Source organism: Prionailurus viverrinus, chromosome F1, assembly GCF_022837055.1.
Source record: "Prionailurus viverrinus isolate Anna chromosome F1, UM_Priviv_1.0, whole genome shotgun sequence".
Classification (NCBI taxonomy): Eukaryota; Metazoa; Chordata; class Mammalia; order Carnivora; family Felidae; genus Prionailurus; species Prionailurus viverrinus.
In genome coordinates this window covers 65,540,692-65,565,612 of record NC_062577.1, presented here as the reverse complement: position 1 = coordinate 65,565,612, position 24,921 = coordinate 65,540,692, and the positions used below count along the sequence as shown (strand labels likewise).

The 24,921-nt window shown below is 52.8% G+C and overlaps 2 protein-coding genes across 2 annotated transcripts in view; one reads left to right on the top strand and one right to left on the bottom strand.

Moving 5' to 3' along the window:
• Positions 1 to 1,098, bottom strand: part of LOC125155108 (GON-4-like protein) — a 75,344-nt gene extending 74,246 nt beyond the window's left edge. Inside the window, exon 1 of the mRNA XM_047839918.1 lies at positions 1,081 to 1,098. The gene's annotated coding sequence lies outside the window, so the exon portion shown is untranslated. The remainder of the gene's footprint in view (positions 1 to 1,080) is intronic.
• Positions 29 to 18,520, top strand: SYT11 (synaptotagmin 11). The gene is made up of 4 exons (XM_047839939.1): positions 29 to 321; positions 6,170 to 6,996; positions 14,860 to 14,983; positions 15,533 to 18,520. The coding sequence occupies exons 1-4, from the start codon at positions 288 to 290 to the stop codon at positions 15,841 to 15,843; spliced, it is 1,296 nt and encodes a 431-aa protein (XP_047695895.1). The 5' UTR covers positions 29 to 287; the 3' UTR covers positions 15,844 to 18,520.
• Positions 18,521 to 24,921: the final 6,401 nt, after the last annotated feature.

Here is a 24,921-nt window from a genome sequence, read left to right as displayed (position 1 = left end):
GAGGCGGAGTCTTCTGCCGAGGGCCGTTCGGAAGAAGGCGGGGCCTACCTCGCATCAGGACCAGTCTGGCTGCACCTGCATCCTTCGCTCAGAGCATCCCTGGAGCATCTTAGGAGGCGCCCGCAGCTGGCAACCAGGGGCCCGGCCGTCGCAGGAGGCGTCCGCCGGATACCTACCCCCCTCCCCTGAGCTAGCGCTCTACCGCGGCGGCCTCGGTGCTGGCCGGGCGTCCCCAGACTTGGCCGACCACTGAAAAAGCATTTACAGCAATAGCCTCTGATTACGACATGGCTGAGATCACCAATATCCGACCTAGCTTTGGTAAGTACAGCCGGGAAAACTAAGCCCGGGCCAGTGGAAACGTCCGCGAAGCCAGAGGAGCCCAGTGCTGGGAGGGAGCGGAGCCCACACCCGGCCCCCAAGCGCCAGCCCCCGCCAGGATGGGGCCTGCGGCGGCGGGCGGCGCCTGAACTTGAGCTGCGGGCTGCAGAGCTGGCCAGGCCCGGGACTTGCCGGGGGTCGCGGGTCCCCACGGCCGCCGAAACCTGTGTGGGCCGCATCCGCGCGCTGGAGGGGGATGTGGGGGAGGGCGGGGGAGCGGGACGCGGACCCCTCCCCCTCGGGGCGCGCAGGGCGGTGCCCCCTGCTCCCCCTCCCACTGCTCCTCGGGCTGCGGGGGAGGGCGGCGGCGGGGGAGGGCGGCGGCGGGGGAGGGCGGCGGCGGGGGAGGGCGGCGGCGGGGGATGGGCGCCAAGATGGCAGCTGGGGGGGACCTGGGGGAGGGGGGGGCTGGAGGCCGGGGGCCGGCTTCGGGGGGGAGCCTGGGCTGCGGGGGCGCGCGCGGGGAGCCGCTGCCCGGCCGGCGGGGCGCGGGGCGCGGGGCTGGCGGCCGCCGAGGGCCCTCGAGCGCGGTTCTGCACCGTAATGGTGGGTCCGTCCGCTGCTACCAAATGGCGCTTGGCGCTGCCGAGCCGGGGATGACGTGATGTCTATTCTGGGCCTCCTGGCAGCGCCCAGGCCCCTCTCCCCGGGCCTTTGTTCCCTGTTTCCCTGGCTGGCTTTTCCGAGAGGGGGACTCACCGCGCTGGCGCTGGCGGGGGCGCGGGCCCGGCCGGGGGGGAGGGGCGGGGGAGGCCGGGCCCGGGGGAGGCCGCTTTGTGTACCCGGGAAGGCATTACGTCACCTCGGAGCGGCTGGCCCCCGACCCGGGCCTCCGGGCTCTCGGCTCGGCTGCACGCCCAGGGGCGGAGAGTGGAGTGGAAAATGGGAGGAAGAAGGGAAAGAAAAGCTGGGCGCGCAAGTGTTTTCCTCTGTGGGGCTTCCTCCAAAATGGGCCAGGGGTGCAGACTTCCTGGGCCAAAAATCGAGGAGTTGCCCTGCTCCTCCCTCACGTCTACCCCAGCTTGGATGAGCGTCGCGGCCGGCCAAGGGGTCCTTCACATCCCCTAAGACAGCCTGTCCGTCCCTCAGACGACCCAGAAATCTTGAGCATCCAGACTACACCTTTTAGGGTGGGGCCGTAATCCAAGTAGGAAATGGCTCTTCTCACTCCCCAGTAAGGGGTTCATGGTAACAGAGCCCAATGAGCTCTCCCACCTCACTATCAGGAAGAAGACATCAGAGCACGGGAAGCATCCAGAAAACAGATCACCCCCATTAGCTACGGGTTCCCACTGATTCCCAAAGGCTAAATCTTAGCTGTATTTCTTTCTTACACCTCGTTCGCCTTCTGCGTCTCTATCTTTGAGTCCCGAATTTCCGAAATAGGTGGCCCTTTCGTGGTTACATGAGCACTCCGTGATTTTCGTACGGCTGTTTTTCTTCTTACACCTTCTTTCCAACATACTCTTTTCTCTAATTGCAGTTCCAGGTTCCTGAGAAAGTTAGAAGTTATGAAACATAACGTAGCAGTTTCTTTTAGGGGGAAAAGAGAAAAAAGATTTTTCAAAGACGGGGGCACCTGGGTGGCTCAGTCGGCTCAGACCATGATCCCGGGGTCATGGGATCGAGCCCCTTGTTGGGCTCGGCACTGAGTGTGGAGCCTGCTGATGAGTCTCTCTCTCTCTCTTTCTCTCCCTCTGCCCCCATCTCCCCTCTCTAAATTCGGAAAAAGAGAGAGCGAGAAAAGATTATTTCAGCCTTTTACGTACTCCATTTTATTCCGTCCTTACGGTATCCTCCAGTTTTAGCATTATTATATATATTTGCCAGATGAGGAAACTGAAGTCCAGCGAGATAAAGTAACTTGGGGTAAAGTCAAACAAACACGCAAGGGTAGTGCTAGGATTCAAACCAATGTCCAGTTGACGCCAAAACAAAGTCCGTTGTCGTTTCACTGTGTCACCCTGGCCCACTTGACAGGGAAAGGCTGTTTTATGTTTTAGCACAGGGAGTGTCGACAGCAGGTCTGGTCAAAGGCTGAGAGAGCTGGGCACAGCCCCAATATGGCTCCCAGGTCTTTAGGCGCGTACAGAGGGTCCTACATAGCTGCCACTTCTGACTTCCTCACATCTCCTAGAGTACTTCATTTCAGATGCCTTAGCCCTCGGGAGATACACCAAGCCAACACTCAATTATCCGTGACCTTGGAGGACAAAAGGAGCAAGCAGCACAGTCACTGCAATTTACGACTACTTTAGAACGCTGGCTTCAGCCATTAGTTCCAACTTCCTTTTCCCACCAAGCTTTTGACTAAAGCAAGACAGAGGGTTCTGAGTTTCAGCATCTCTGCTTTTTTTCTAGTTCACTGCCTTGGGTGTGGGGGAGAGAGACGGGGGTTAACAGAGATGAAAATGAAGAAGAAAATGGGGCAAGAGTGGGAAACCAGGTAGAGGAGAGCAGCTGGATAAGCCACGGATGGCTTCATCTGCTTGTCTTTTTTCCCTTCTCTATCCCCCTGAAAGTGGGAGTCCTTCCTCTTCTCTCTACCCATCCCACCCCCATCTTCTTTTTTATTATTATTTTTTTAATGTTTTTATTTATTTTTGAGACAGAGCATGAGCAGGGGAGGGGCAGAGGGAGGGGACACAGAATCGGAAGCAGGCTCCAGGCTCTGGGCTGTCAGCACAGAGCCCGACACGGGGCTCGCACTCACAAACCGCGAGATCATGACCTGAGCCGAAGTCGGACGCCCAACTGACTGAGCCCCCCAGGCGCGCCCCCCCACCTCCACCTCCATCTTCTAACCGCAGACGTGGAGGCATTATAAGCAGGAGTGGGTTGTTGCAAGATCACAGAGTAGATCTATAGTGGAGCCAAAAGGACTACTCCAGTGTCCCCAGCCTAGGCCTTTACACCTCCCTTTCACATCAATGTCAAAAATGTGCCTGTCTTGTTGGTTTCCTGCTTTCCTCTTCTCATGGAGGCAACCAGTGTTCACTGTCATTAGTCAGTAGCAAGCAGTTTTCAGGAATGTCCCTGGTTGGTGGTGAATGGAAAGCCACTTTTTCACATTGTGCCCATTCTGATTGACAACTGAATCCAATCAGTTGGTCAAACAAATATTCACTGAGCTCCTATTAAATGCAAAGACTCAGGGACTCAGAGATGGACAGCATGTTATTTCCACGCGCCTTCAAGGAGCTTACCGCCAAGGCTGCTCCTATTTTATGAAACCTGTCACTAACAACTCTTATTTCGCTTAATATGTGAGAATAGACACTATTATTATTTAAACCTCGGTTTATTTTGTTAATGGCTTCACTCCTTAGTATTATTTAAAAACATAATGTCTTCTTTTCTTGCCTGATCCCAACTTTCATAGCATCGTGGGATGTTGGAGAAAGAACTTAAGAGACATTTAGTCCAATCTCTACTGAAGAGATCTCTCTTAGAATACGCCTGACCAATGGGGATCAAACCTCCAGAAGTTTTCAGTTGGAGGTTCACTGCCTTACGAAGCAATCTGGGCCATTGTGAGGCTGAACTAATAATAATTTGACTCTTTTCACTGAGTCAAAATCTGTCTTCCTGTAGCTTGTATGCACTGGTGCTAGACCTGTCCCCTTTGTAAAGTCAAATCAGACCTTTTCCATCAAAATGCCTTGAATGATTGAAGAAAGTTGTTATTCCCAGACCCCTCAGCTCCAATTCCTTCAACTTTTCCTCATTTGATACGGTTTCCAGGGCTTTTACTATCTTGATGATCCATTAATGAAGAGGTGCTCTGGGGTCAGGCAGACCAGGGTTTGGATCCCATCACCGCCATTTGCTACCTCGTGGCCTATGGCAGATTTGAGTCCCCAGGTTCCTCAGTTATAAAGTGAGGGTATTAGTGGTACCTAGTCAGTGAATTCATTGATTCAGAGAGAGCTCTAGAACAAGGCGAGGACACAATAAATGTGCACAGAAAAATAGCGATTTTTATTCTTGTCATTGCTAGACACAACACTCCATATATGTTATGCCAGTGCAGATTAAATTATGCTACCCCCCAACCCTGTCATCGGGACATCATACTCCTGGTGTAGGTTGGCATCAGCCTAATTATACTTCGGAATAAACAACTAGATTATTTCTGCTCAGACTTGTTAAGTAAGGCCTCCCGTTGTGTATCAACAGGTTTTTGAAGGCCAATATAGAATTTTACATTTATCCCTGATGTATGTAATCATACGGACTCCTTTTTTTTTCCTGTCTGTGGAGGCCGTCGTGAATTCACTAATTCATTTCTTCAATGACTACTTACTACGTGCCGCATGGTTCTAGGACCTGGGGATATAGCAGTGATCAAAATAGACAGTCACTAATCTTATCTAGTAAGGAGGACAGATGAATATATGTCAGGAGTACTAAGTTCTATGAGGAAAAATAAAGCAGAGTGATGGGCATATTATCTCACTTGGGGCAGCCAGGAAATGCTGCTCTGATAAGGTAAGATTGGAGCAGAGGTCTGCAGTTGGTGAGGCAGTGAGCCGGGCAGATACCTGTGGAGGGATGTTTCAGGAAGAATCTGGAATATGTTGAAGTCACGTTTATTTCCTTAGTCCTCCCTGCCCTACGCATGGCTTCCCCAAAAAGTAATGTGGGCAACCAGAGGCCTTATCTAGACCTTTAAGGCCCAAATCCAGTTTGACTTCAGTGAACTTAAAGGGCAAAAGAAACCCCAAACTTGTTAGGGTCCCAGCTTGTGTGGGAAAGGACAAGAGGAGAGGAAGGGAAGGGAACGGTCTGTTTCTCTTTAGTTATCTGTTCATGCAACAAATATGTTCCAAGTACACGTTTGTGTTTTCAACATTGGGGATACAGAAATGAACCCAACAGACAAAATCCCTGTTCTCGTGAAACTTACTCTTTAGTGAAGAAGTTACTTATTGTCGTAAAATTTCACACGTGTGTGTGTTCCTATATAGATTGTGGGGGTGCACACACGCATGTGTTTTGCCGTGTGTGAGACAGATAGACCTATGGAGACGATGACACAGGGTAGGACCCCGGGGGCGGGGGGGTCTAGGTGGGAAGACGGTTGAGCTTTGAGGTAGGGTGGTCAGGGAAGGCCTTGCTGAGGTGATATTTGAGCAAAGAGCTGACATTTTGCACAGTCCCTGTTTCTTCCTATTTAAGATGCAAGTATTGGGAACTGGGAGCTGAAATTTGGAATGTATTTTTAAAATACTCAGATCCAGACTTCTTTTTGCCACCCTTGAGCGCACTCCCCAAACCACCCAGGCTCAGCCCTACATTCTTCCACCCCAGCTGCCAGGCGGCCCGCACAGGCCCACGGCAAACCCTGTGCTGGCTGCTGTGGAATATTCTCCCGAAGCCAGACGCAGCCTGTGCCCTTGAGCGTTGTGTAACAGTTGAGGTAGAGGTGACTTTGTAACACCTACAAGGTAGCTTTATGTGAATCACAAATCAGTAGGAGCGACCCAAGTCCTTAAGTGCTGCCAGAGGGCCAGGGAAAGAACGGGGTGTCGGGTGGGGCCCTTCCCGGAAGGCTTCCTGGAGAAGAGAAAGACTTCACCGGGTTCGGTGGAAAGGAAAAGCCGTGGTTGGTGGGAGGGGATGGCGCGGGGCATCCCCGGGAGAGGGGAGGTGCTCAAGCCCAGACGGGCCGGATTGGCGGTGCAGGTGCCAGATGGCCTTGGCTTCGCCGAGGCCCCCAGTGGAGGAGCTGCAGACGGGGGTTGAGGTCCACCTGCCTTGACGCGTCTCTGGTCTCCACCTGCAGATGTGTCGCCGGTGGTGGCCGGCCTCGTCGGGGCGTCTGTGCTTGTGGTGTGCGTCTTGGTGACCGTCTTCGTGTGGACGTGCTGCCACCAGCGGGCAGAGAAGAAGCACAAGACCCCCCCCTATAAGTTTATCCACATGCTCAAAGGCATCAGCATATACCCAGAGACCCTCAGCAACAAGAAGAAAATCATCAAAGTGCGGAGAGACAAAGACGGCCCCGGGAGGGAAGGGGGGCGGGGGAGCGTGCTGGTGGACGCGGCGGAGGCTGGCCTGCTGGGCCGAGACAAAGGCCCCGGGGGCCCCAGCTCTGGATCTTGTATGGACCAGCTACCTATTAAAGTGGACTATGGGGAAGAACTGAGGAGCCCCGTCGCAAGCCTGACCCCTGGGGAGAGCAAAACCACTTCTCCGTCGTCTCCGGAGGAGGACGTCATGCTAGGATCCCTCACCTTCTCGGTGGACTATAACTTCCCGAAAAAAGCACTGGTGGTGACAATCCAGGAGGCTCACGGGCTGCCGGTGATGGATGAACAGACCCAGGGCTCCGACCCCTACATCAAAATGACCATCCTTCCCGACAAGCGGCATCGGGTGAAGACCAGAGTGCTGCGGAAGACCCTGGACCCCGTGTTTGACGAGACCTTCACCTTCTACGGCATCCCGTACAGCCAGCTGCAAGACCTGGTGCTCCACTTCCTCGTCCTCAGCTTTGACCGCTTCTCCCGGGACGACGTCATCGGGGAGGTCATGGTGCCGCTGGCCGGCGTGGACCCCAGCACGGGCAAGGCACAGCTGACCAGGGACATCACCAAAAGGAACATCCAGGTGAGGAGGAAGAGTGTGTTGGTCGGGGGGTGGGGTACTGATAGGTTGGGGGAGATGAGAGCTCGGGGGACAAATGGAGGGCAGGGGGCGGACGGATGGAAGGAGGGGCTGTCAAGAATCTGCAGTGGCCGGAGTAAAACGGAGGGCCTGTCCAGCTGAGTCTCCTCCAAAAGGCACTTGGCAAGGACAGAGGCACAGGCAGCTGCTGAGATCTCGCCCAGTGCTGGGCATCCTGATGCTAAGCCGGGCTTGCTTGGAGCGGGCTGGCCCCCCGGTCCTAGACCCTCATGACATCAATGCTGTGGGGGCCGGTTTCTTCTCCAAAGTCACGTGTGACCTTCCTCTGCTGAACTGTGACGGGGCTTCGGTCATCTTGCCCTCAGCTTCCCTTTCTCAGCCCAGATCGCGGGTATAAGTAGTATCGTGTGTCTGTGTGTTCGCAGCCGTTCCATAAATGCCGTGTAGGGACTCGATTCACCTCCCAGGCCCTCTCCCGGGCCTCAGCCCCGCCACACATGCTCATCCTCGGCACCCCATTTGCACAGATCGGCCGGGGAGTCAGGGCCCACCCTCCTGCCTCCTCCCCGCTGGGCGGCTCTGGCTCTTGACCTGTAGTTTCAGGGGCGCAAGAAACGTGCCCCCCCCCCCCCCAGTTCGCCTGTTTCTCCCACAACCGGGGGAGCAGGGTGGTTCTCCGTGGAGCGCTCCGGCTCTGGCCAGACTGGCTGACTCCAGGCCCAGCTCACCACCTCCCAGCCGAGTGGCCCCGGTGAGCGCCTGAACCCTCCTCAGCTCGTTTCCCCGTCTGTGAAATGGGGCCGATAATACCGTCTTCCTTGCAGTGTTGTGAGGATTAGGTGAGATAATGCGTCCGGCACGTCGTTGCCCTTGAGGGGCCTTTACTTTAGTGAAGGAGAAAGACGGTCTTGACAACTGCCAGGTGGTCAGTGTGGAAGAGGCTGTTGGCATTTTAAACGCAGAGTTTCATTCCTGTTGCAAGATACGACAGGAGTGGTTAATAACAGGGGCTTTGAAGTCGAACCCGAGTTTGAATCCAAATCTCGCCAGCCAGCTGACCTTGGGCGAGCTGCTTAGCTCCTCTGATCTCGGTTTCTGATGGGAACTAAGCGAGATGGTACATCTACGTGGCCCCAGGCACACCGTAAACCTTCAAGAAATCATAACCGCGACTGTTATTGCTGTCATTAGTAAGGTTTGGTCCCTGGGAGGTACGTGTGGTTAGCAGACACTTATATTTTAACAAAACGAAGGAAGGCAAGGGTTGTGCAGAAGGAGGTGGAAGGTTCAGAAAGGACGTCAGGGCCGCTGAGAACAACTGCTCACCTTCCAGAAAGAGCCGTGGCCCTGGCTGCCATGCTTCTCTCCCGACGCCTCTTCCACCTCCAGGCCCACACTGGACTCAGCAGGGAGGCAGGAGGGCCAGGATCGGACAAAGGAGGCTTACGGGGCCAGTAGAGGCCGGGTGTGCCCTGAGCGCTGGGCACGGTTTACCCGCTGGACGAGGGCAGGTTCCTCCCTTCCATGCTGTGTCTCTGGCGCCTGTCACAGCAGCCGCCCGGCCACGCCACTGCCCGGGGAGCTGCGGCTGCCGCGTGGCACACCAGCCCTGCCTCCCAGGGGCCAGGGAAGCCCCCGCATCTTGAAGGGCGTTAGAGGTGCTCTTCGGGTCCTAAACGCTGGTCCCCCGCCAAGACAGGGGGAGACGTCCGAGAGCCCAACACAGCAGAGGCTCTTGTACCCTCAGAAGCACGGGTCGGAACTGCAGTGGTGACATGTTTTCAGCCCCCTCCACCGTGTCCCCTTCCCCGCCATCTCCTTTCCTCGGGGCTCTGCTGAGTCCTCCCTGCTCCTCCTTTCCAGCAGCCCCGGTGCTCCACTGCCTGCCTTCATCAGCGCTGCACACCGTCCTTCCCTGCAGCCCCAGCCTCGGCAAAGCCACCAGCTGGCCAGACTCCCCCAGACGGCTCGTGCTCTTGCCGCCCAAGCCTGAAAGCAGGCGATGGCTCTGTGCCAGGCTGCAGCTGGGGAGAGACTGGCCAGGAAAGGGACTGATTTGGGCTGGGAACAAAACAGCCTCAAATCCCGGACACTGGCCAGGGAGCACAGACAATGGCATTTGCTAAACCGCCAGGGGCTCTTGGCAAGAGCCACGTTTCTTTCCACTTTATTAACTCCCTTCAGGAGGGACAAGCCAGGGCGAGGATCCTGAGCAACAGGCCCCCTGGGAGAGGCGCAGACAGGACACGCAGAGCCCTCCAGCCCGCTGGACCTCCTCAGCATGTTTCTGCAGCCAGCGCCTGTGGCCAGGGCTGCGCTCCGTCCCCAGCCACGAGTCCACACGCCTGCCTGTAGCACGGCCTCCAGATGTCTACCCTGCACCCTCCCTGCTGTGGCCCAGAGTCTGCCCTTTCTGGGTCTCCCCTTGGCTCAGCAGTTAGAGCTGCTCTGGACCGTCCCGCACTCTATAAAGAGCTTTTTCTGGTCTGTGGAAGGCATCCGCTTATAATACAGGGCCACGCTCTCTTCTCCCACCCGGAGGCTTGGGTGGGGACTGCTGGGAATTGGGTTTCCCCAGATAACCCCACGCCCCTACCTGAACTTCCTTCAGCAGAAAAATCGCCTCTCATCCTTCCTTTTACCTAGTGTGGTCTGGTTGAGGAAGCCCAGGGCTGGCTGTCATGTGTGACTCCCATTTTAGTCCTCACTCGGGGCCAGCGGCCACCGTTTCTCAGCCTTGATCCTTGGCAGAGAAGGCTAATGGGATCACGGAGAGCGCTCTCAGCTCTTAGGAAAAATTAGCCCTTGATTATTAGTAAAAGAAGATCACAGTATAAATTCTATGATGCCCTAAATCTCTGAATTGGACTCTGGAACCAGCTTTTTTTTGGGGGGGGGGGGAGCGGGGGGCAGCTATTTCTCTAATATTTCATTTGGTTAGAAATTATTATTATTTTTAAGTACGCTCTATACCCAACGTGGGGCTCGGACTCGACTCTGAGGTCAAGAGTCTCCTGCTCTTCTGACTGAGACAGCCAGCCACCCCTCAGATAAAAATCAAAGTGAATTAAACTAGAGTGAAAATTCAAGTAAATTCCCATAAAAGATCACCCACGAGGGGGAGGGAGGCGGCCCAGAGGGGGCCTGGGGGCAAGAGAGGGTGGAAAGGGAAGTAACTGACAAGCGGGTCTTGCAGAGCTGTTAGATTCCCCCGAATCTCTTCGCGTCATTGTTTTCCAAATCTCTTCCCATCTTTCCTGGGCCACATCTGGTGCTGATGGCCTGGGACAGTGGTCGTGGGAATGCCAGGATTCTCAAAATCTCAGACTCCTAAAGAACCTGAGAGGTCATCCAGTCGAGCCAAAAGGGACTGAAAAGAGAGAAAGAAATGAGCCACGGAGAGAGTGGCTGTGTGTGTGTACTGGGGAAGAGAAGATGTGGTTGAACATCAAGGTTTTTGTTTCTCTTGTTTTCCCATGACTGTGATTGGTGTGGAGGTGGCCCCAGAGGACCTCTGGCCCCAATAAAGTTGTACTGACGACGCGCGGGGCCACCTGGTGCAAAGACTGTGTGGCTCGCCAGTCACTCTGGAACGGACCCTCACCCTACCGTGTCTTCCCTACCCCCAGTTTCTGTTCCTCTTCTGCACTGTGGGAGAAAGGCGCCTGAGAGCAAAGCCTCCCCACTCTTTCAGGCACGGAGGACACCCTTCCTCCCCCTGCACTCCTGCTTGTCTGCCCCCAGCAGGGTTTTTGCCTCACTCGGCCAGGGGGCTGGGAAACAGAGCTCACTCCCAGCCCTTGACAAAGATCCCTTGAGAAAGAGCCATTGACAATGCCACTCGCAGTGGGAATTGGGTGGAAAGAGAAGGGGGGAGGGGAGGGGAGGGGACGTGAGATCTGGCCTTCAGTGTGGAGGCACAGTGGCACTCGGGTGCTATTGTAGCTGCAGACTTGACCTGGGCTTCACCGGAGGCACTGGACGGGGGTGGGCGTTCTGCCCAAGTAAGATGACCAGAGGTGAAGTGGGGGGGATCAGATGGAGAACAACTGCCTGAGGGGTGATTTTAGGGGAGAAAAGAAAGTTGTAACCAGAAGTTGTTCACTTTCCCTGAGAACTAGGGAAGGGACATGGGGATTTAGACTGGAAAGATTTGGCTATAAGGGATGATTTACAAAACACAGTTTTAACCAAATAATTAGGAAACATAAGCTATAATTTTATAGCTAATGCTTTTTTTTTTTTTTTTTTTTTTACAAATAAAACACTTGGGTTTTTATTTTTAACGATCAGGCTCATGTAACTTTTTTAAAGGAGGCTCCATACCCAAAATGGGGCTCAAACTCATGACCCCGAGATCAAGAGTCAGTCACACGCTCTTCCTGCTGAGCCAGCCGGGCGCCCCCAGAAAACTCTTTGTTGTTTAGAGTTTTCCTTTTACGCCATCTACCCTTCTTCTGTATACAAAGTGAGAATTATATTTAATTGTATATAATTAATTTTATGTAATAAGATTATATTTAAATCTTTATATTTAAAGATTGTGTGTGCAGGGGCGCCTGGGTGGCTCCGTCAGTTAAGCGTCCAACTTCGGCTCAGGTCATGGTCTCACAATTGGTGAGTTCGAGCCCCACGTTGGGCTTTGTGCTGACAGCTCGGAGCCTGGAGCCTGCTTGGGATTCCGTCTCCCTCTCTCTGCCCCTCCCCTACCCATGCTCTACCTCTCTCAAAAATAACACTTAAAAAAAAATTTTAAAAAAAAAGATCGTGTGTGCATATTTCGTGTTTAGCGCCAGTATTCAAGGATGTTCCAGACCTCAAATCTAGTTAACGTTTCTTTGGGGTTCGGGGAATGAAGTGGTGGCCCAGATCACCCAGAAGTTCCTTCTAGATCAGTGCTGACTGCCGGAACTCTCCGTGACGGTGCAAATGTTCTGTATGTGCACTGGGACACTTGAAATATGGCTAGTGTGACTCAGGAACTAAAATTTTAATCTTACTTAATTTTAACTAATTTAAAATTAAATTTAATCGGACACTTGGAGCAAGTGGCTGCTGTATCGGAAAGCTCAGTTCTGAATGTTCCTCTGGAAGGCGCTTAATTTCCCTTATCGCGTGGGATGACTTTCCTGACACCATTTGGCCGTACCTAATAGTAAAAATGAGTTTACGTCCTCTGCGTTCTGACTCATGTCAAAAGGAAGCAGCCCAGAAGTATACTGGTTGGCAGGGACAACCAGCCTGTGATCCTAAGCTGGCCGAGGGTACTTCGCGGACATAATCGAGAGCTGACAACATGTATGTTCTGGGAAAGGAAAAACCGTGGGGCTTCAGTCTAGCAGAGAAAAGCCGTGAAAATCTTTTGTAAGTCTGTTCGCTTTTGGACTTCGGTTTCAAAAGCTAGCGGGTGAGTTTAAATCTTAGTCCTGTGATGCCCTACCACGGACCTTTGCATACGTTCCTGGAATGAAATGTAGCCTCAGGAAAGTTTCTGAACCAGGCGAGCTATTACTCAGTTTCATTCCTTGAGGGGAGTTAGGCTTCTAATCAAAGCACAGATTTTTAGGTTTCTTCCCTCATTTTCCACTGACGAGCTAATTAAATGACTCGCTGCTGTTCTTTCCTACACAGGCACCCTGAGCAGGTAGCGCAGAAGTCTGCGAGCTTCTCCAGATAGGGCTTCCCGCCGCCCCCCGTCCGGCCCCAGCCGCTAGCATCGCGCCTTCACCAAGCAGGTGCACAGAACGTTGTTGTCGGGAGCGTGTGGCACGGGTAGGGCTGGTGGTGAGTGTAGCCCGGTTTTGCGCAGTCTACGGACTCCTGGAGTAGGTGACGTTTCTTGAGGGCTTTGAAGGACATAGGAATGAGACTTGGTAGCGAGGGAGTGGTTTTTGTCCCAAATTTACCTTATTGTGTCCAGTGTTCCTTGAGCCCCACCTCCTTTTTGTTTCCTTTCTCCCAGCCCCATCCTCACTTCATAAAAAGGTAGATACACATTAAAATTTTTAAAGATTTTTAACGAGAAAAAAAATTTTTTTTTGATCATAATTTTAAAAATGAGCTAAGAAACAAGAAATTGCCCTCCACTCTCCCTCCCACTTCCACTTTCGTCAGTTCTTCCTGACACCTCTTGCCCCACACCCATCCCCGGGTCCCGGCCTCAGTGTCCCCTCCTCAGCCTCGGGGCCGCCTCTGCTCTGTCTGTCTGTCCGTCCGTCCGTCCGTCCGTCCATCACTTGTCCAGCCTCCACTAGAACGGTAGCGGCCTTCATAAATCGTCGACGGCGGCAACGCCTGTCACCCCTGTGCTGGCTGGTTGCCCTTGGCCTGTGTGCTGCGGCTGAGTCTGCTGTTTGGTTCCAAGGCCCTCGCCTGACCCACCCCCCAGGTTCCCTCCTCCCTGCACCTCCCCCCAACTCTGGGAACACAGGGGACCCTCTCAGGACCCAGTACCTTCATAGCGGCCATTCCTGCCGCTCGTCCTGACCAGTCTTCCCACGGACTCACTGTCATAAACTCAGCCCGGAGGTCGTGTGGCAAACCACCCCCCCCAGGGGTCCCCTAGCAGCACTGGGACGGGTCCTGACGGCCCCGAGGAGGGCGTGTTTGTTTGCGCCTGTCTCTCTGGACATGGTAAGCTCCCTGGGAGCGAGAACCAGATCCTGGGCACCCGGCTGGCTCTGTCCGTGGAACATGCACCTCTTGATCTCAGGGTTGTGAGTTCAAGCCCCACCTTGGGCATAGAGACTAGAAAGAAAAGAAAAATGCGGGGAAATGAAAAAGAAAGAAAGAAAGAAGGATTTGGGTCCTATTTGCTCCAGATCCCCAGCACCCAGCTTGTAGTAAGTATCCAAATATTGTTTCAAGTGTCCTTAGAGGGGCGCCTGAATGGCTCAGTTGATTAAGTGTCCAGCTCTTGGTTTTGGCTCAACTCATGATCTCATGATTTGTGAGTTCAAGCCCCACGTCAGGCTCTGCGCCGACAGAGCAGAGCGTGCTTGGAAATCTCTCTGTCACCTCTCTCTCTGCCCCTCCCCCACTCATGCTGTCTCTCTCAAAATAAATAAAGTTAAAAAAAATTATTTTTTAATGTCCTTGGAGGACCAGAGCGTTTTTTCAAGCTCAAAGTAGAACCTGGCACAAAATGTAAAGAGGGGAACACGCAGACGTGAATGGGGGAGGGGCCAGCACTCCGAAGTGCTTTCGGTGAGGCAGGAGGAGCAGGTGTAGGCATCCCCCTTGTGAAACGGAGGAACAGTCGCCGCAAAGTGCGGGAGCCTGCCCAAAGCCAGGTGATGAGTAAATGGCAAAGCCAAGGCTCCAACCCAAGTTTCCTGCCTTCCAGTCTACAGTCTCCAAAACTTTCAGCGCGAGAACCAAACGAGACCGTCGGAGACAACGCGCTTCTGTCTCGCGCCCCGTGTGCCAGGCACTGGCACAGGTAAACGTTTACCGATTTTAACGTATTTAATCGTCTTGCTAATGCTTTGAGGTCAGTACCGTTTGTGTCTTCATCTTTCAGCTGAGGAAGGTGACACAGAGACGTCCAGTTCTTGTCCCAGGTCGCGCAGACAAGCATTCGCAGCAGGACTTGATCCGGACCAACCTGGCCTCACAGTCTGCGCTCTTGAATACTAGTCGAGGCTGCCTCTCCTCGCAGATGATTTTATTTAGTATCAGGATTAGAAGTAGAGTATTTCCGTTTTTCTCTCCCCGTTACTCTGGTAGCTAGGTCCCTACAGGGCGACCGTCTCCCCTGTGCCTCCCCCCGTCACTGCTGCACACTCACTGTGCCAGGCTCTGTCCCTCGTGGCGGGACCCTCACCTGCTGTTCCTTCTCCACAGAAGTGCATTAGCAGAGGGGAGCTCCAGGTGTCTCTGTCATACCAGCCCGTGGCACAGAGAATGACAGTGGTGGTCCTCAAAGCCCGACACCTGCCGAAAATGGACATCACCGGTCTCTCAGGTAGCAGCTATTTACTCCAACCTACTTCTGTCCGTCCCAGCACCACCGCGTCCCGGCCTGGGGCCCCGACAGCGCCCGCGTTTTAGGACCCCTAGCACCCTGTTCCTCTGTCCACGCTCTCCTCGTGGCGATCGCCTGGGTTGTAGGTCTCCCTAGCGGGGGCGGGGGTGCTTTGAGTGGGCGTATGGGGTCTTGACGTTTGGTGGGGTGTCGGGGCCGGGGTGGGTGTGCGTGCCAGGTGCTGAGCCCCCGCTCCAGGCGAGACATCTCAAAAAGACTGCGGGCTTTTGTTAGTCCCGGCGCCCTTGCAAACGCCTCCTGGTGTCACGGGGTTTCTTCAGACCTGACTGGAGGAAGTTCTGTTACACTCCTGCTTGGCTCCCGTGGCCCCCCCTACCCAGGCAGGCAGACGCACCTAAAGTCAGAGTGGGTTTGGTGTGAGGGGCCACCAACGAGAGGAACGTCAGAGCCCCTCCCTGCCAACACGAAACCAGCAGGAGGACCGTGTCATGGGTCTGTCTCCCTCTTTTCTTGTCCCTTTGGCGGCCCCAGATCCTTATGTCAAGGTGAACGTCTACTACGGCAGAAAGCGCATCGCCAAGAAGAAAACCCATGTGAAAAAGTGCACTTTGAACCCAGTCTTCAACGAGTCTTTCGTCTACGACATCCCCCCTGACCTGCTGCCTGACATCAGCATCGAGTTTCTGGTCATCGACTTCGACCGCACCACCAAGAACGAGGCGGTGGGGAGGCTGATCCTGGGGGCACACAGCATCACCACCAGCGGGGCGGAGCACTGGAGGGAGGTGTGCGAGAGCCCCCGCAAGCCCGTGGCCAAGTGGCACAGTCTGAGCGAATACTAATCCTGTGCTCCTCGCCTGAGCCCGGGGCCGGGCAGGGCAGGCGGGGAGACGCCAGGGAGAAGCAGACTTAAAACCTCATTTTAGTTGTAGAAGAAGATTTCTTACAAAATAAACCCCACGAAGAACGCCCCGTGACCACAGCTGCAGATCAGTTCTTAGTGATGATGATTTTTCTCCTTCGCAAGGCACTAGAAATTCTTTTTTTTTTTTTTTTTTATGGGGAAAAAGAGAGGGAAAGGCCTCACCAGTCTATATATAACAATGTAACCTTATACTTGCATGTCTAATACAAACTGAAGAAATTAGCCTAACTGCCAATATCAAGTTACAGATTTTGATCCATGAAAATTGTGTTTTGTGCCGAATTGTATTTGCTGATTACCTGAAATTGGCCTCTTTTTACCGGGCTTTGCTGGAGAGGCGCCGTCTCCCCCCCCCCCCCCCCACCTCTGCAGGTGAGACCTCACGGCTTCATCTTCCCCGTGTTCTCTGACACCCCTGCTCTTTGGCTGAGCCCAAGGTCCAGAGGTCCAGAGTGAGCCGGGAAACAGGCCGGGTGGACGAGGCAGGGTTTGCAGGGGGGAGAGGATCCGAGGCGTGGGGTCTCTGCACCAGCGTTCCCGTGGGGAGGGGGCAGGGGCAGTCTGTGATTAATTTGTGACAAAGCACACGAACACAGCAGACTCACTAGGTAGAATTCGGGTTTACGGAACTAGATGACTGCTCTGGAGGGAGCTTTGAAGGCTTCAGATCTGGCTCTCCGGTGGCACCAGTGGGCTCGTGTGGCCGGTCCCAGACGCTGTTTGTGAGCGTGGGCAGAACGGAGGTGCCCGTCACCACCTTGCAGCTACACCAGCAAGTGACAGCCATTTGTTGGTTCGAAGGATGAAACTGACCTTTTTTTTTTTTTTCCAGAAATGCTCACCATGGAGAAGCTGCAGTCTTCTCAGGTAGCTTAGAGGAGGTTGGCTTTGCTTCATAAGGAAAAGGGCCTGCAGAAACTAGTCTGTATCCTTAAATTTTTCAATTGCGGCTCTTAAAAATAACGAAATAAGTAAACGTTGAGTTAAGGAGTGATCAAGGTAACCTGGAATCTTCTATAACATCCCGTCCCTCGTGGTTCTTGGGCTCCAGGGGTCGAGACCAGGTGGAGGGATGGGATGGGGGCAGCCCAGGGTGCGAGGGATTCAACTTCAGGCCTCCTGACTCCGGCTGGGCGGGCCGTGGCTCTGAGGCCAAGGCCTCCCAGAGGGCAGACACCTGGTCCGCTGGCTGCAGGCGAGCGTGCAGGGCCAGCAGGCCTTTCCTCTGGCCTGCACGGGGGCTCACGCGAGCAGCAGCCGGAACCAAGGCCCGAAGGGGCCGCCGAGGCAGGGCCACACCCGACAAGAGCCGTCCTTCCCTCTGGCCTCCGAAGAGGCCGGGTGTCCAGACAGGGCGGCGATATTGCCTTTGACGTTCCCCGAGCTCTTGCGGATTTAAAACCAGTCTGCTCCCCCTGAATCCCTTTGCTGTTCTTTCTGAAGCCTGGATTCTTGACCGTGCGGAGCAGTGCCGAGCAGGCCTGGAGCCCACACCGCTGGCCCCCGCCCTTGTCTGACTCCCCGGCCCGGCGGTGTCCCCACTGGTCTCCAGCCTATACTCCATGGAATGTAAATACTGTATCATACGTAGAAGAAAATAATTTTTGTTTTCTAAAAATGCATTTTGAGATAGTTTAATGTAAATCGGACAGGAGCGTCCTGAAGCCCCCTTAGGAAAAAACCTGCTTCCTCTTCATCGCCTTAATGTCTGAAGATCAGAAACCGCTGAGCACCCCGCTCGTGTCCTTCCCAGAAACAGTGCAAAGCAACAGGCGAGACAGTCTGGTGTTTGCCCCGCTGAGTGCCTGTAGCCCCTCCTGCGGCCCCCTCTCCCCGTCTCCCCCCCGCCCCCCGCCTCCAGGCGGCTTTCCTCCCTCATTTTTCTGGGCTGTTGAGCAGTGGGCGGTGAGGTGACAGGGCGGGGACCGTAGTTCTGGAGCCAGGAGTGGCCTCCAAGGAGGCAGACAGCACAGGGCCCCTCCCTCCTACCTCACGCCTGATCCATCATGCCCTTGGCTTTGCTGTCCCAAAGTTTCCTAGCTGCCTTCGGCTTTCACCCGTGTCCCTCCCAGAGCCACCTGAAAGGGCGGAGGAGTAGTGTCCTCCTCGGAGTCAGTTGAAAGACAAGAGAGTCGCACCCTAGCTTTTGCACAAGGCACTCGTGGTCGGGAACGGGTTAGGGAACGGTCACTTCTGATTTTCCAAGAGTCAGTCCTTCTCTGCTGATAATCTTGATTCCTTTGGGAAGACAAGAGTTTTTCGTAATAACAAAAGTCCCTCTATGAGTTATTCCTCCGTTCGGTTCTTCTCGGTGGAGCACAGCCACGAGGTACGTGTCCATGAACATGCTCTAGATATGAAAACAGAGAGAACTGGTTTGTGGGACAGGAGCGGCTTGCTCAGGAGAGGGAACGGTACGAGTCCTTTTTCTTGGAAGGCTTTTATTATGGCCACGACAGTGACATTGCCCTCACCATGATCCTTCTCCGATGTGGTCGTCTTTCTTTACCTTGTGTCTTCTCTTGTAAAAATGAAACTCAAAATAAATGTGTCAAATTCAAAAAAAAAAAAAAAAAGAAAAAACGGAAAAAAGCTAACATGAGTTGTGTGAAACTGCATAATGCTGTAATGCTAACCTACAATGTGTAACGCTATCTTGTACGTGGACTTTGTTAATGCACCACACAAGTGCAAAATAAAGACTGACTCACATTAAACACGCACAGGGACATGTGCATGGTTTTCTTGAGAGCCGGTGACTGGGAATGAGGTTGGTCCTCAGACTCCGGGATGTTCCAGGGCGCGCTTTCCAGTGTGGGCCCCACAGCACCTGATCCGTGGCCATCTGGAGCACTTGTTAGAAAAGGCAGAGTCGCGGGGCGCCTGGGTGGCGCAGTCGGTTAAGCATCCGACTTCAGCCAGGTCACGATCTGGCGCTCCGTGAGTTCGACCCCGCGTCGGGCTCTGGGCTGATGGCTCAGAGCCTGGAGCCTGTTTCCGATTCTGTGTCTCCCTCTCTCTCTGCCCCTCCCCCATTCATGCTCTGTCTCTCTCTGTCCCAAAAATAAAATAAACGTTGAAAAAAAAAATTTTTTTAAAAAAAAAAGAAAAGGCAGAGTCGGGGAGGCGGGGAGGCGGCGGGGGGGAATGGGTGCCCTGCTGGCCGAGTTGGGGGAGCCTGCAACGTCTGCTCTCGGGGTCGTGAGTTTGAGCTCCACACCAGGTGTAGAGCTTACTTAAAAAAAAGAAAAGGGGCGCCTGGGTGGCTCAGTAGGTTGAGCGTTCGATTTCGGCTCAGGTCATGATCTTGCGGTTCGTGGGTTCAAGCCCCACGTTGGGCTCTGTGCTGACAGGTGGGAACCTGGAGCCTGCTTCGGATTCTGTGTCTCCCTCTCTCCCTGCCCCTCCCCACTCATGCTCTGTTTCTCTGTCTCAAAAATAAACGTAACAAACATTTTAAAAAAAAGAAAAAATGCAGATTCCAGGCTCCAGACCTAAAATCCTTTCTCTAGTGTCTCTGTTTTCCTCTCAAAATGTTATTCCTAAGACCATAACCACCAGGAGAGAGATAAGGGCTTTGATGCTAATTAGCCTGTCCCTGTAACTGGAAATATTTATACCCCACAGTATTTCTACCCCCAGAGCAATACCAGAGGGCTGATTCTGTTCTCACCTTCATTCACTCCTCAACAAGCACCTGTCCTTGAGCACCGGAGCTTTATACCCGGCAAAGTAAGAGGCCCGCCCCTGTGCGCCTTCAGCAGCCGACCAGCTGCCCTCCGGTCAGAGCACAAGTAAATATGTAATTACAGATTTACAGAGAAACGCTCTGAAAGAAAAGACCTACAGGTCCCTGCTCCCCTCAGAGGTCTCGCCCTGGGCCGCTGTGACCCTGAGGCTGCTCCACGGACCCCCCTGTGCACCCTGTGTCTGGAATGATGCACCTTCCCTACCTTCTGCTCTGGAAATTGCCTCCCTGTGTGAACATGCTGGAAGCAGGAGAGAAAGCCCCCGCTCTTTTCGAGTTCCAGTGAAGGAACTAAAAACCATTTTTATTTTATCATTTTTTTAAGTTTATTTTGAGAGAGAGTGTGTGTGGGAGTGGGGGGAGGGGCAGAGAGACAGAGAGGGAGACAGAGTCCCAAGCAGACTCTGAGCAGTCAGCACAGAGCCCGACCGAACTGTGAGATCATGCCCTGAGCCGAAACCAAGAGTCAGACGCCCAACCAACTGAGCCACCCAGGTGCCCCTAAAAAACATTTTTAAATGACAAAGTAATATAATAGGCATATTATACAAAAATCGGAAAATAGAGAAAAGGAAAAAAAAATTGGTTAAGATTCCCAAACCTTCCCAACTATTCTGTCTTCTAGTCTTACTTCCTGTGCATTTCTTTCCTGATGTGTCACACAGGGTCACTGTAGAAAACATGTAAACTAAAGTACAAGTTCATAGAAGCAGGAAAAAAGCCCATCTACAGGCAATCATCACTAATTTCAGCACATCTTCCTATCTGAACTATCTTATGATGACAGGTGCCTGGGTGGCTCAGTTGATTGAGTGTCCAACTACAGTTCGTGAGTTCAAGTCCCACGTCGGGCTCGCCGCTGTCAGCACAGAGCCCGCTTCAGAGCCTCTGTTCCTCCCTCTCTCTGCCCCTCCCCTGTTCACGCTCTCTCAAAAATAAATAAACACTAAAAAAATAAAACGAAATAAAAGAAATGAACTATCTTGCGATGGCAATCATGGCACACATATAATTTTGCCTATTTTTTCTAGGTGATAAGTCTGAAAAAAATAACATGATAATGTAACAACCACAATGGTAAGAGGACCTTGGCACTAAGGACGCTTTTGTCTACGATGAACAGGAAACCTCAATTCAAATTGCTTAAACATTAAGAACACGTCCGGGCTCACCTCACCGGAAGCCCACAGGCGGGGCCGGCTTCCGAGGGACTCTGGCAAAAGGTCACTAATACCACAAGGGACCCCGGTGCTTTCTGTGGGCTCACTCTTGACGTTCATTGTCGGCTTAATCCTGAAGGTTTTAGGCTATTTAGAGGCCCACTTACAGGGGGTAAGAGGAGACTGCTAAAGGCCTCTCCCAGAAAAACCAGGTAAACCATCCCCAGAAACCTCCAACGATTCTCTCCTCTGGCCTCGCTGGTCCCAAGTGTGGCACGTGGTCACTGCCGCGTCCGTCAGGCAGGGAGGATGGGAGCGTCTTTAGGGCTGTCCTGGAACCGAGTGTGGGAAATGGGTGGATTCCTGAATAAAATGTCAATTCCCATGGAGGGAGGAGTGGGTGCTGGGTGGGCAATGGAGACCACCACATGGTTTTCTGTGCGGCATCTCTCTCCATCCAAAGTATTTTCTCCTGTGATCTTCTAACAAAGTCTCATCCACCTTCCAACCTCATCCACCTTCCACACCGTGTGGCTTGGCAAGACAGCCTAGTGCTTGGGGTCCTCTTTAAATAATCCGAGAGCCAATAATTCAAGATTTAGCCACGGAGCATAATTTTTCAGAAAGCTGAAAACATCTCTATTCTTTTTTTTTTTTTTTTAAAGTTCATTTAAGTCATCTCCACACCCAACGTGGGGCTCAAGCTCACAACCCCAAGATCAAGAGTCACCCGCTCCTGTGACTGAGCCTGCCCACCAGGCACCCCGAAACCACACATTTTCATGACTGACGTTCACTTGCACCAAATCAGTCTCCCCGGGCATTTTTCCAAGGTGCCATTTAATTGTTCATCAAGACGCTGGAAATTCCTGCACGTCCCCCGACCCCTTCACCCTCCACACGTCTCACGTGAGACTGCACATTAGAATCAGAGGTGCCTGGGAGCACCTGGCTGGCTCAGACAGTGTGCGACTCTTGATCTCAGGGTCGTGAGTTCAAGCCCCACGCTGGGTGTGGAGCCTCACTAGAACAAACAAAAAAACAAAAACAAAAAAACAGAGGTGCCTGAAGAACAGAACTGAGCCGTCAAGACCTTTGTGCTTGTTGTTATTCACTGAACCCCCAACAGCGCCGCATGCCTGGCGTCCAGCAGATGCTCAGTAAAGGTTTGTGGACTGAAGGAAGACAGGCGGGGGCCAAAATGTTGTCTAGGAAGCAGACCTAAAGCAAATACAAAAAACCTGGGCCTCTTCCTACTTCCTACTGAGCTGGGAGTTTCAAAAGAAGTTCGGTCTGAAGCGGAGGCTTGTTTTTGTTAGTTGTTTGGGAGGCGGTGGTGGTGGCGGGTGGGTGTGAGCGGCCACCAGACCCATGTGCTCTCCTGTGGGTGTCTGAGGATCTGAAAGTAAGAGCGGCCACAGTGTTCTGGGTGGGACCAAGTACACCTGACGGGCACACACGCTTCCCGGCCGGCAGACAGTTGGCATCGGATTGCGCTGTCCCGGGGCACGTACTCAGACTCACCTTCACAAAGACCACTCGTGTGCAAGGAAACTAGGGGAAGCCTCTGATGGGGGATAGTTCTGCAGATGGGAGATTTTCTCCTGGCTCAGAGCAAACTGCACGAAACTAGCACTAAACAGCTCTGGGAAGGGCAGGAAACGACATGCCCTCAGCCCCAGCAGCTTCTGTTCAAAACACTGGGTGACTTAATGATATGACCGTGTGTGCTGAGTTTTTTAGAGCAAGGACTAATAGACAAAGCTAAAACATGTCAGTAACTTTGTCTCAAGAGCAACTCACGTTTAAAAGTTGATTGGAGGGGCGCCTGGGTGGCTCGGTCGGTTAAGCGGCCAACTTCGGCTCAGGTCATGATCTCGCGGTCCGTGAGTTCGAGCCCCGTGTCGGGCTCTGCGCCGACAGCTCGGAGCCTGGAGCCTGTTTCAGATTCTGTGTCTCCCTGTCTGTCTGACCCTCCCCCGTCCATGCTCTGTCTCTGTCTCAAAAATAAACAAATGTTAAAAAAAAAAAATTAAGTTGATTGGAGATTTCAGCATGTCCCGAACACAAGGACTTACCAGTCCCTTGCTCCATCCAGTGGCTTCCTTCATAACAAGCTTGTCCCCCAGCCACAGCCCTTGTTCCCTCACACATGAACGACTCCACCTTCTCACCGCTCACGCCCAGTGCTCCCCAGCCCCACACCGCCCTGGACGGAGCCACTAGCACTTCCCGCACCTGCTGACAAGCCCTCTGTCACTGCTTCGCACAGTCCTCCGATGCTGGCCCCGGGCTCTCCGGCATCACTCAGCCCGGAGACTCCTAATCTAGGAAAGCCTGCGTGGCTGCCATCAGAATCATCTGGGGGAGGTTTTTGTCTTAATATAGATTCCTGGATCCTATCAGAGAGCCAGCAAATCAGAATCTCCAGAGGTGACGCTGAGAAAATGAGAAAAAAGCAGAACACCTCTTAGCAGTCTCTGCTCCAGAGCAGGCTGGTACCTGGGGGCATCCCGCCGCGTACTCCACACACGGGGCATCCCCGGCTCTAACCTGGAGCTTGCTTAACTCACTTGCCCGGCTCTCCAGCCCTGCACTGGAGTTGTCCGACATACAGGATTCTTAACTTCTCTGTTGCTCTAAGTCACACCTTTCCTCTTTCTGAGGAATCTTCATGGCCTAATTCTACCTACCAATTTAATCCAGATCTTTCAATGTTTTCCTTTAATTAGTCGAGGTAACATGGCTTTATGTTGCCTATATCGCCTTGCCCCTCCCAAGCAATCATACCTCCTGGGAGCAGAAACCCCGTGTCAGGAGTCTTAAGTCAGGTTCACTAACTCGTTTTAGCCTAAAGAAGCGGGCCGTGCCCCAGCTCTGACCATCTGGACAGTGAAGGGCAACGGGTCCACAAGGCTCTACGTACGGGACGGACAACTCGCTTATGCCGTCCGGCTGCATTTCCCTGAAAACTGAAATCCATCCTGTCCTCCAGACCATGCTTGGTCCTTTGCGCCAGACCAGCAGCAAGGCGACTCCACTCAACAGAGGACCACGTGCTTTCCGCAGACAAGAGCAGACGCAGCCCTGGCTTCCCCCGCAGAGGCGGCTGCGATCTAGTCCAACGCAGAGGCACGCCACTGACACACGGGTGACCAGTAAGGCAAGGAAGAACGGCGAGACTCATCTTTCAACTTTCACCGAAAAAAACTTGTCAAAATTGAGTAAAATACAGATACAGTCGCCATTTTCTTTTTTTAATCTAGTTTATGCCACACCTAATTTTAACACAATCCTAGTGGGGAGAAGAGAAAGTGTCTCTGCGTGAGAGCGTTTAGAGATATTTGAGGACAGGGCGAGCGATCTCCTTAGAGAACTCAGAGTCCCAGCCGCTTCCCCGGGGCCCCGCGCAACTCCACCACCTACGCTTCAGTCCCAGCCCAGCTGACGGACGGAGGAAGCAGTTTGAACACAGACTTTAATTCGAAGCTGAACAATCCAGGACTACCGTCAATCCGACATTTTCCGTACTGAAGCGTCTCTTAAAGCCAAGTGCTTGTCAGAGTTGACACGGGCTCCTAAAAGGTAAGACTTCAAATTTCTCTGTCACCGTTCTCTTACCCTTCTCAGTAAGTCTGGAAGTTTCAAAAAGGAGCAACACTACCGACTATTTGTCAGGAGCTTCCTAAGTTTATTTATATATACGTATACATATATCTGTTTAATATTTCATTTTATATAGAATTACTATATGTAAATTACTTCTACAAATATTTAACATTGAATACATTTTAAGTCTATACATATTTAAAAGTGTGTGTGAATATATATATGATATATATCATATATATGATATATACATTTATATATTATATATACATATATTTTATATATATATATATATATATATTTTTTTTTTTTTTTCTTAAAGAAAACGAATAATAGGGGTGCCTGGATGGCTCATTCACTGAAGTGTCCAACTTCAGCTCAGGTCATGATGTCACAATTACTGAGCTCGAGCCCCGCATCTCGGCCCCTCCCCCACTTACACACGCACACTCTCTCTCAAAATAAATAAATAAGGGGC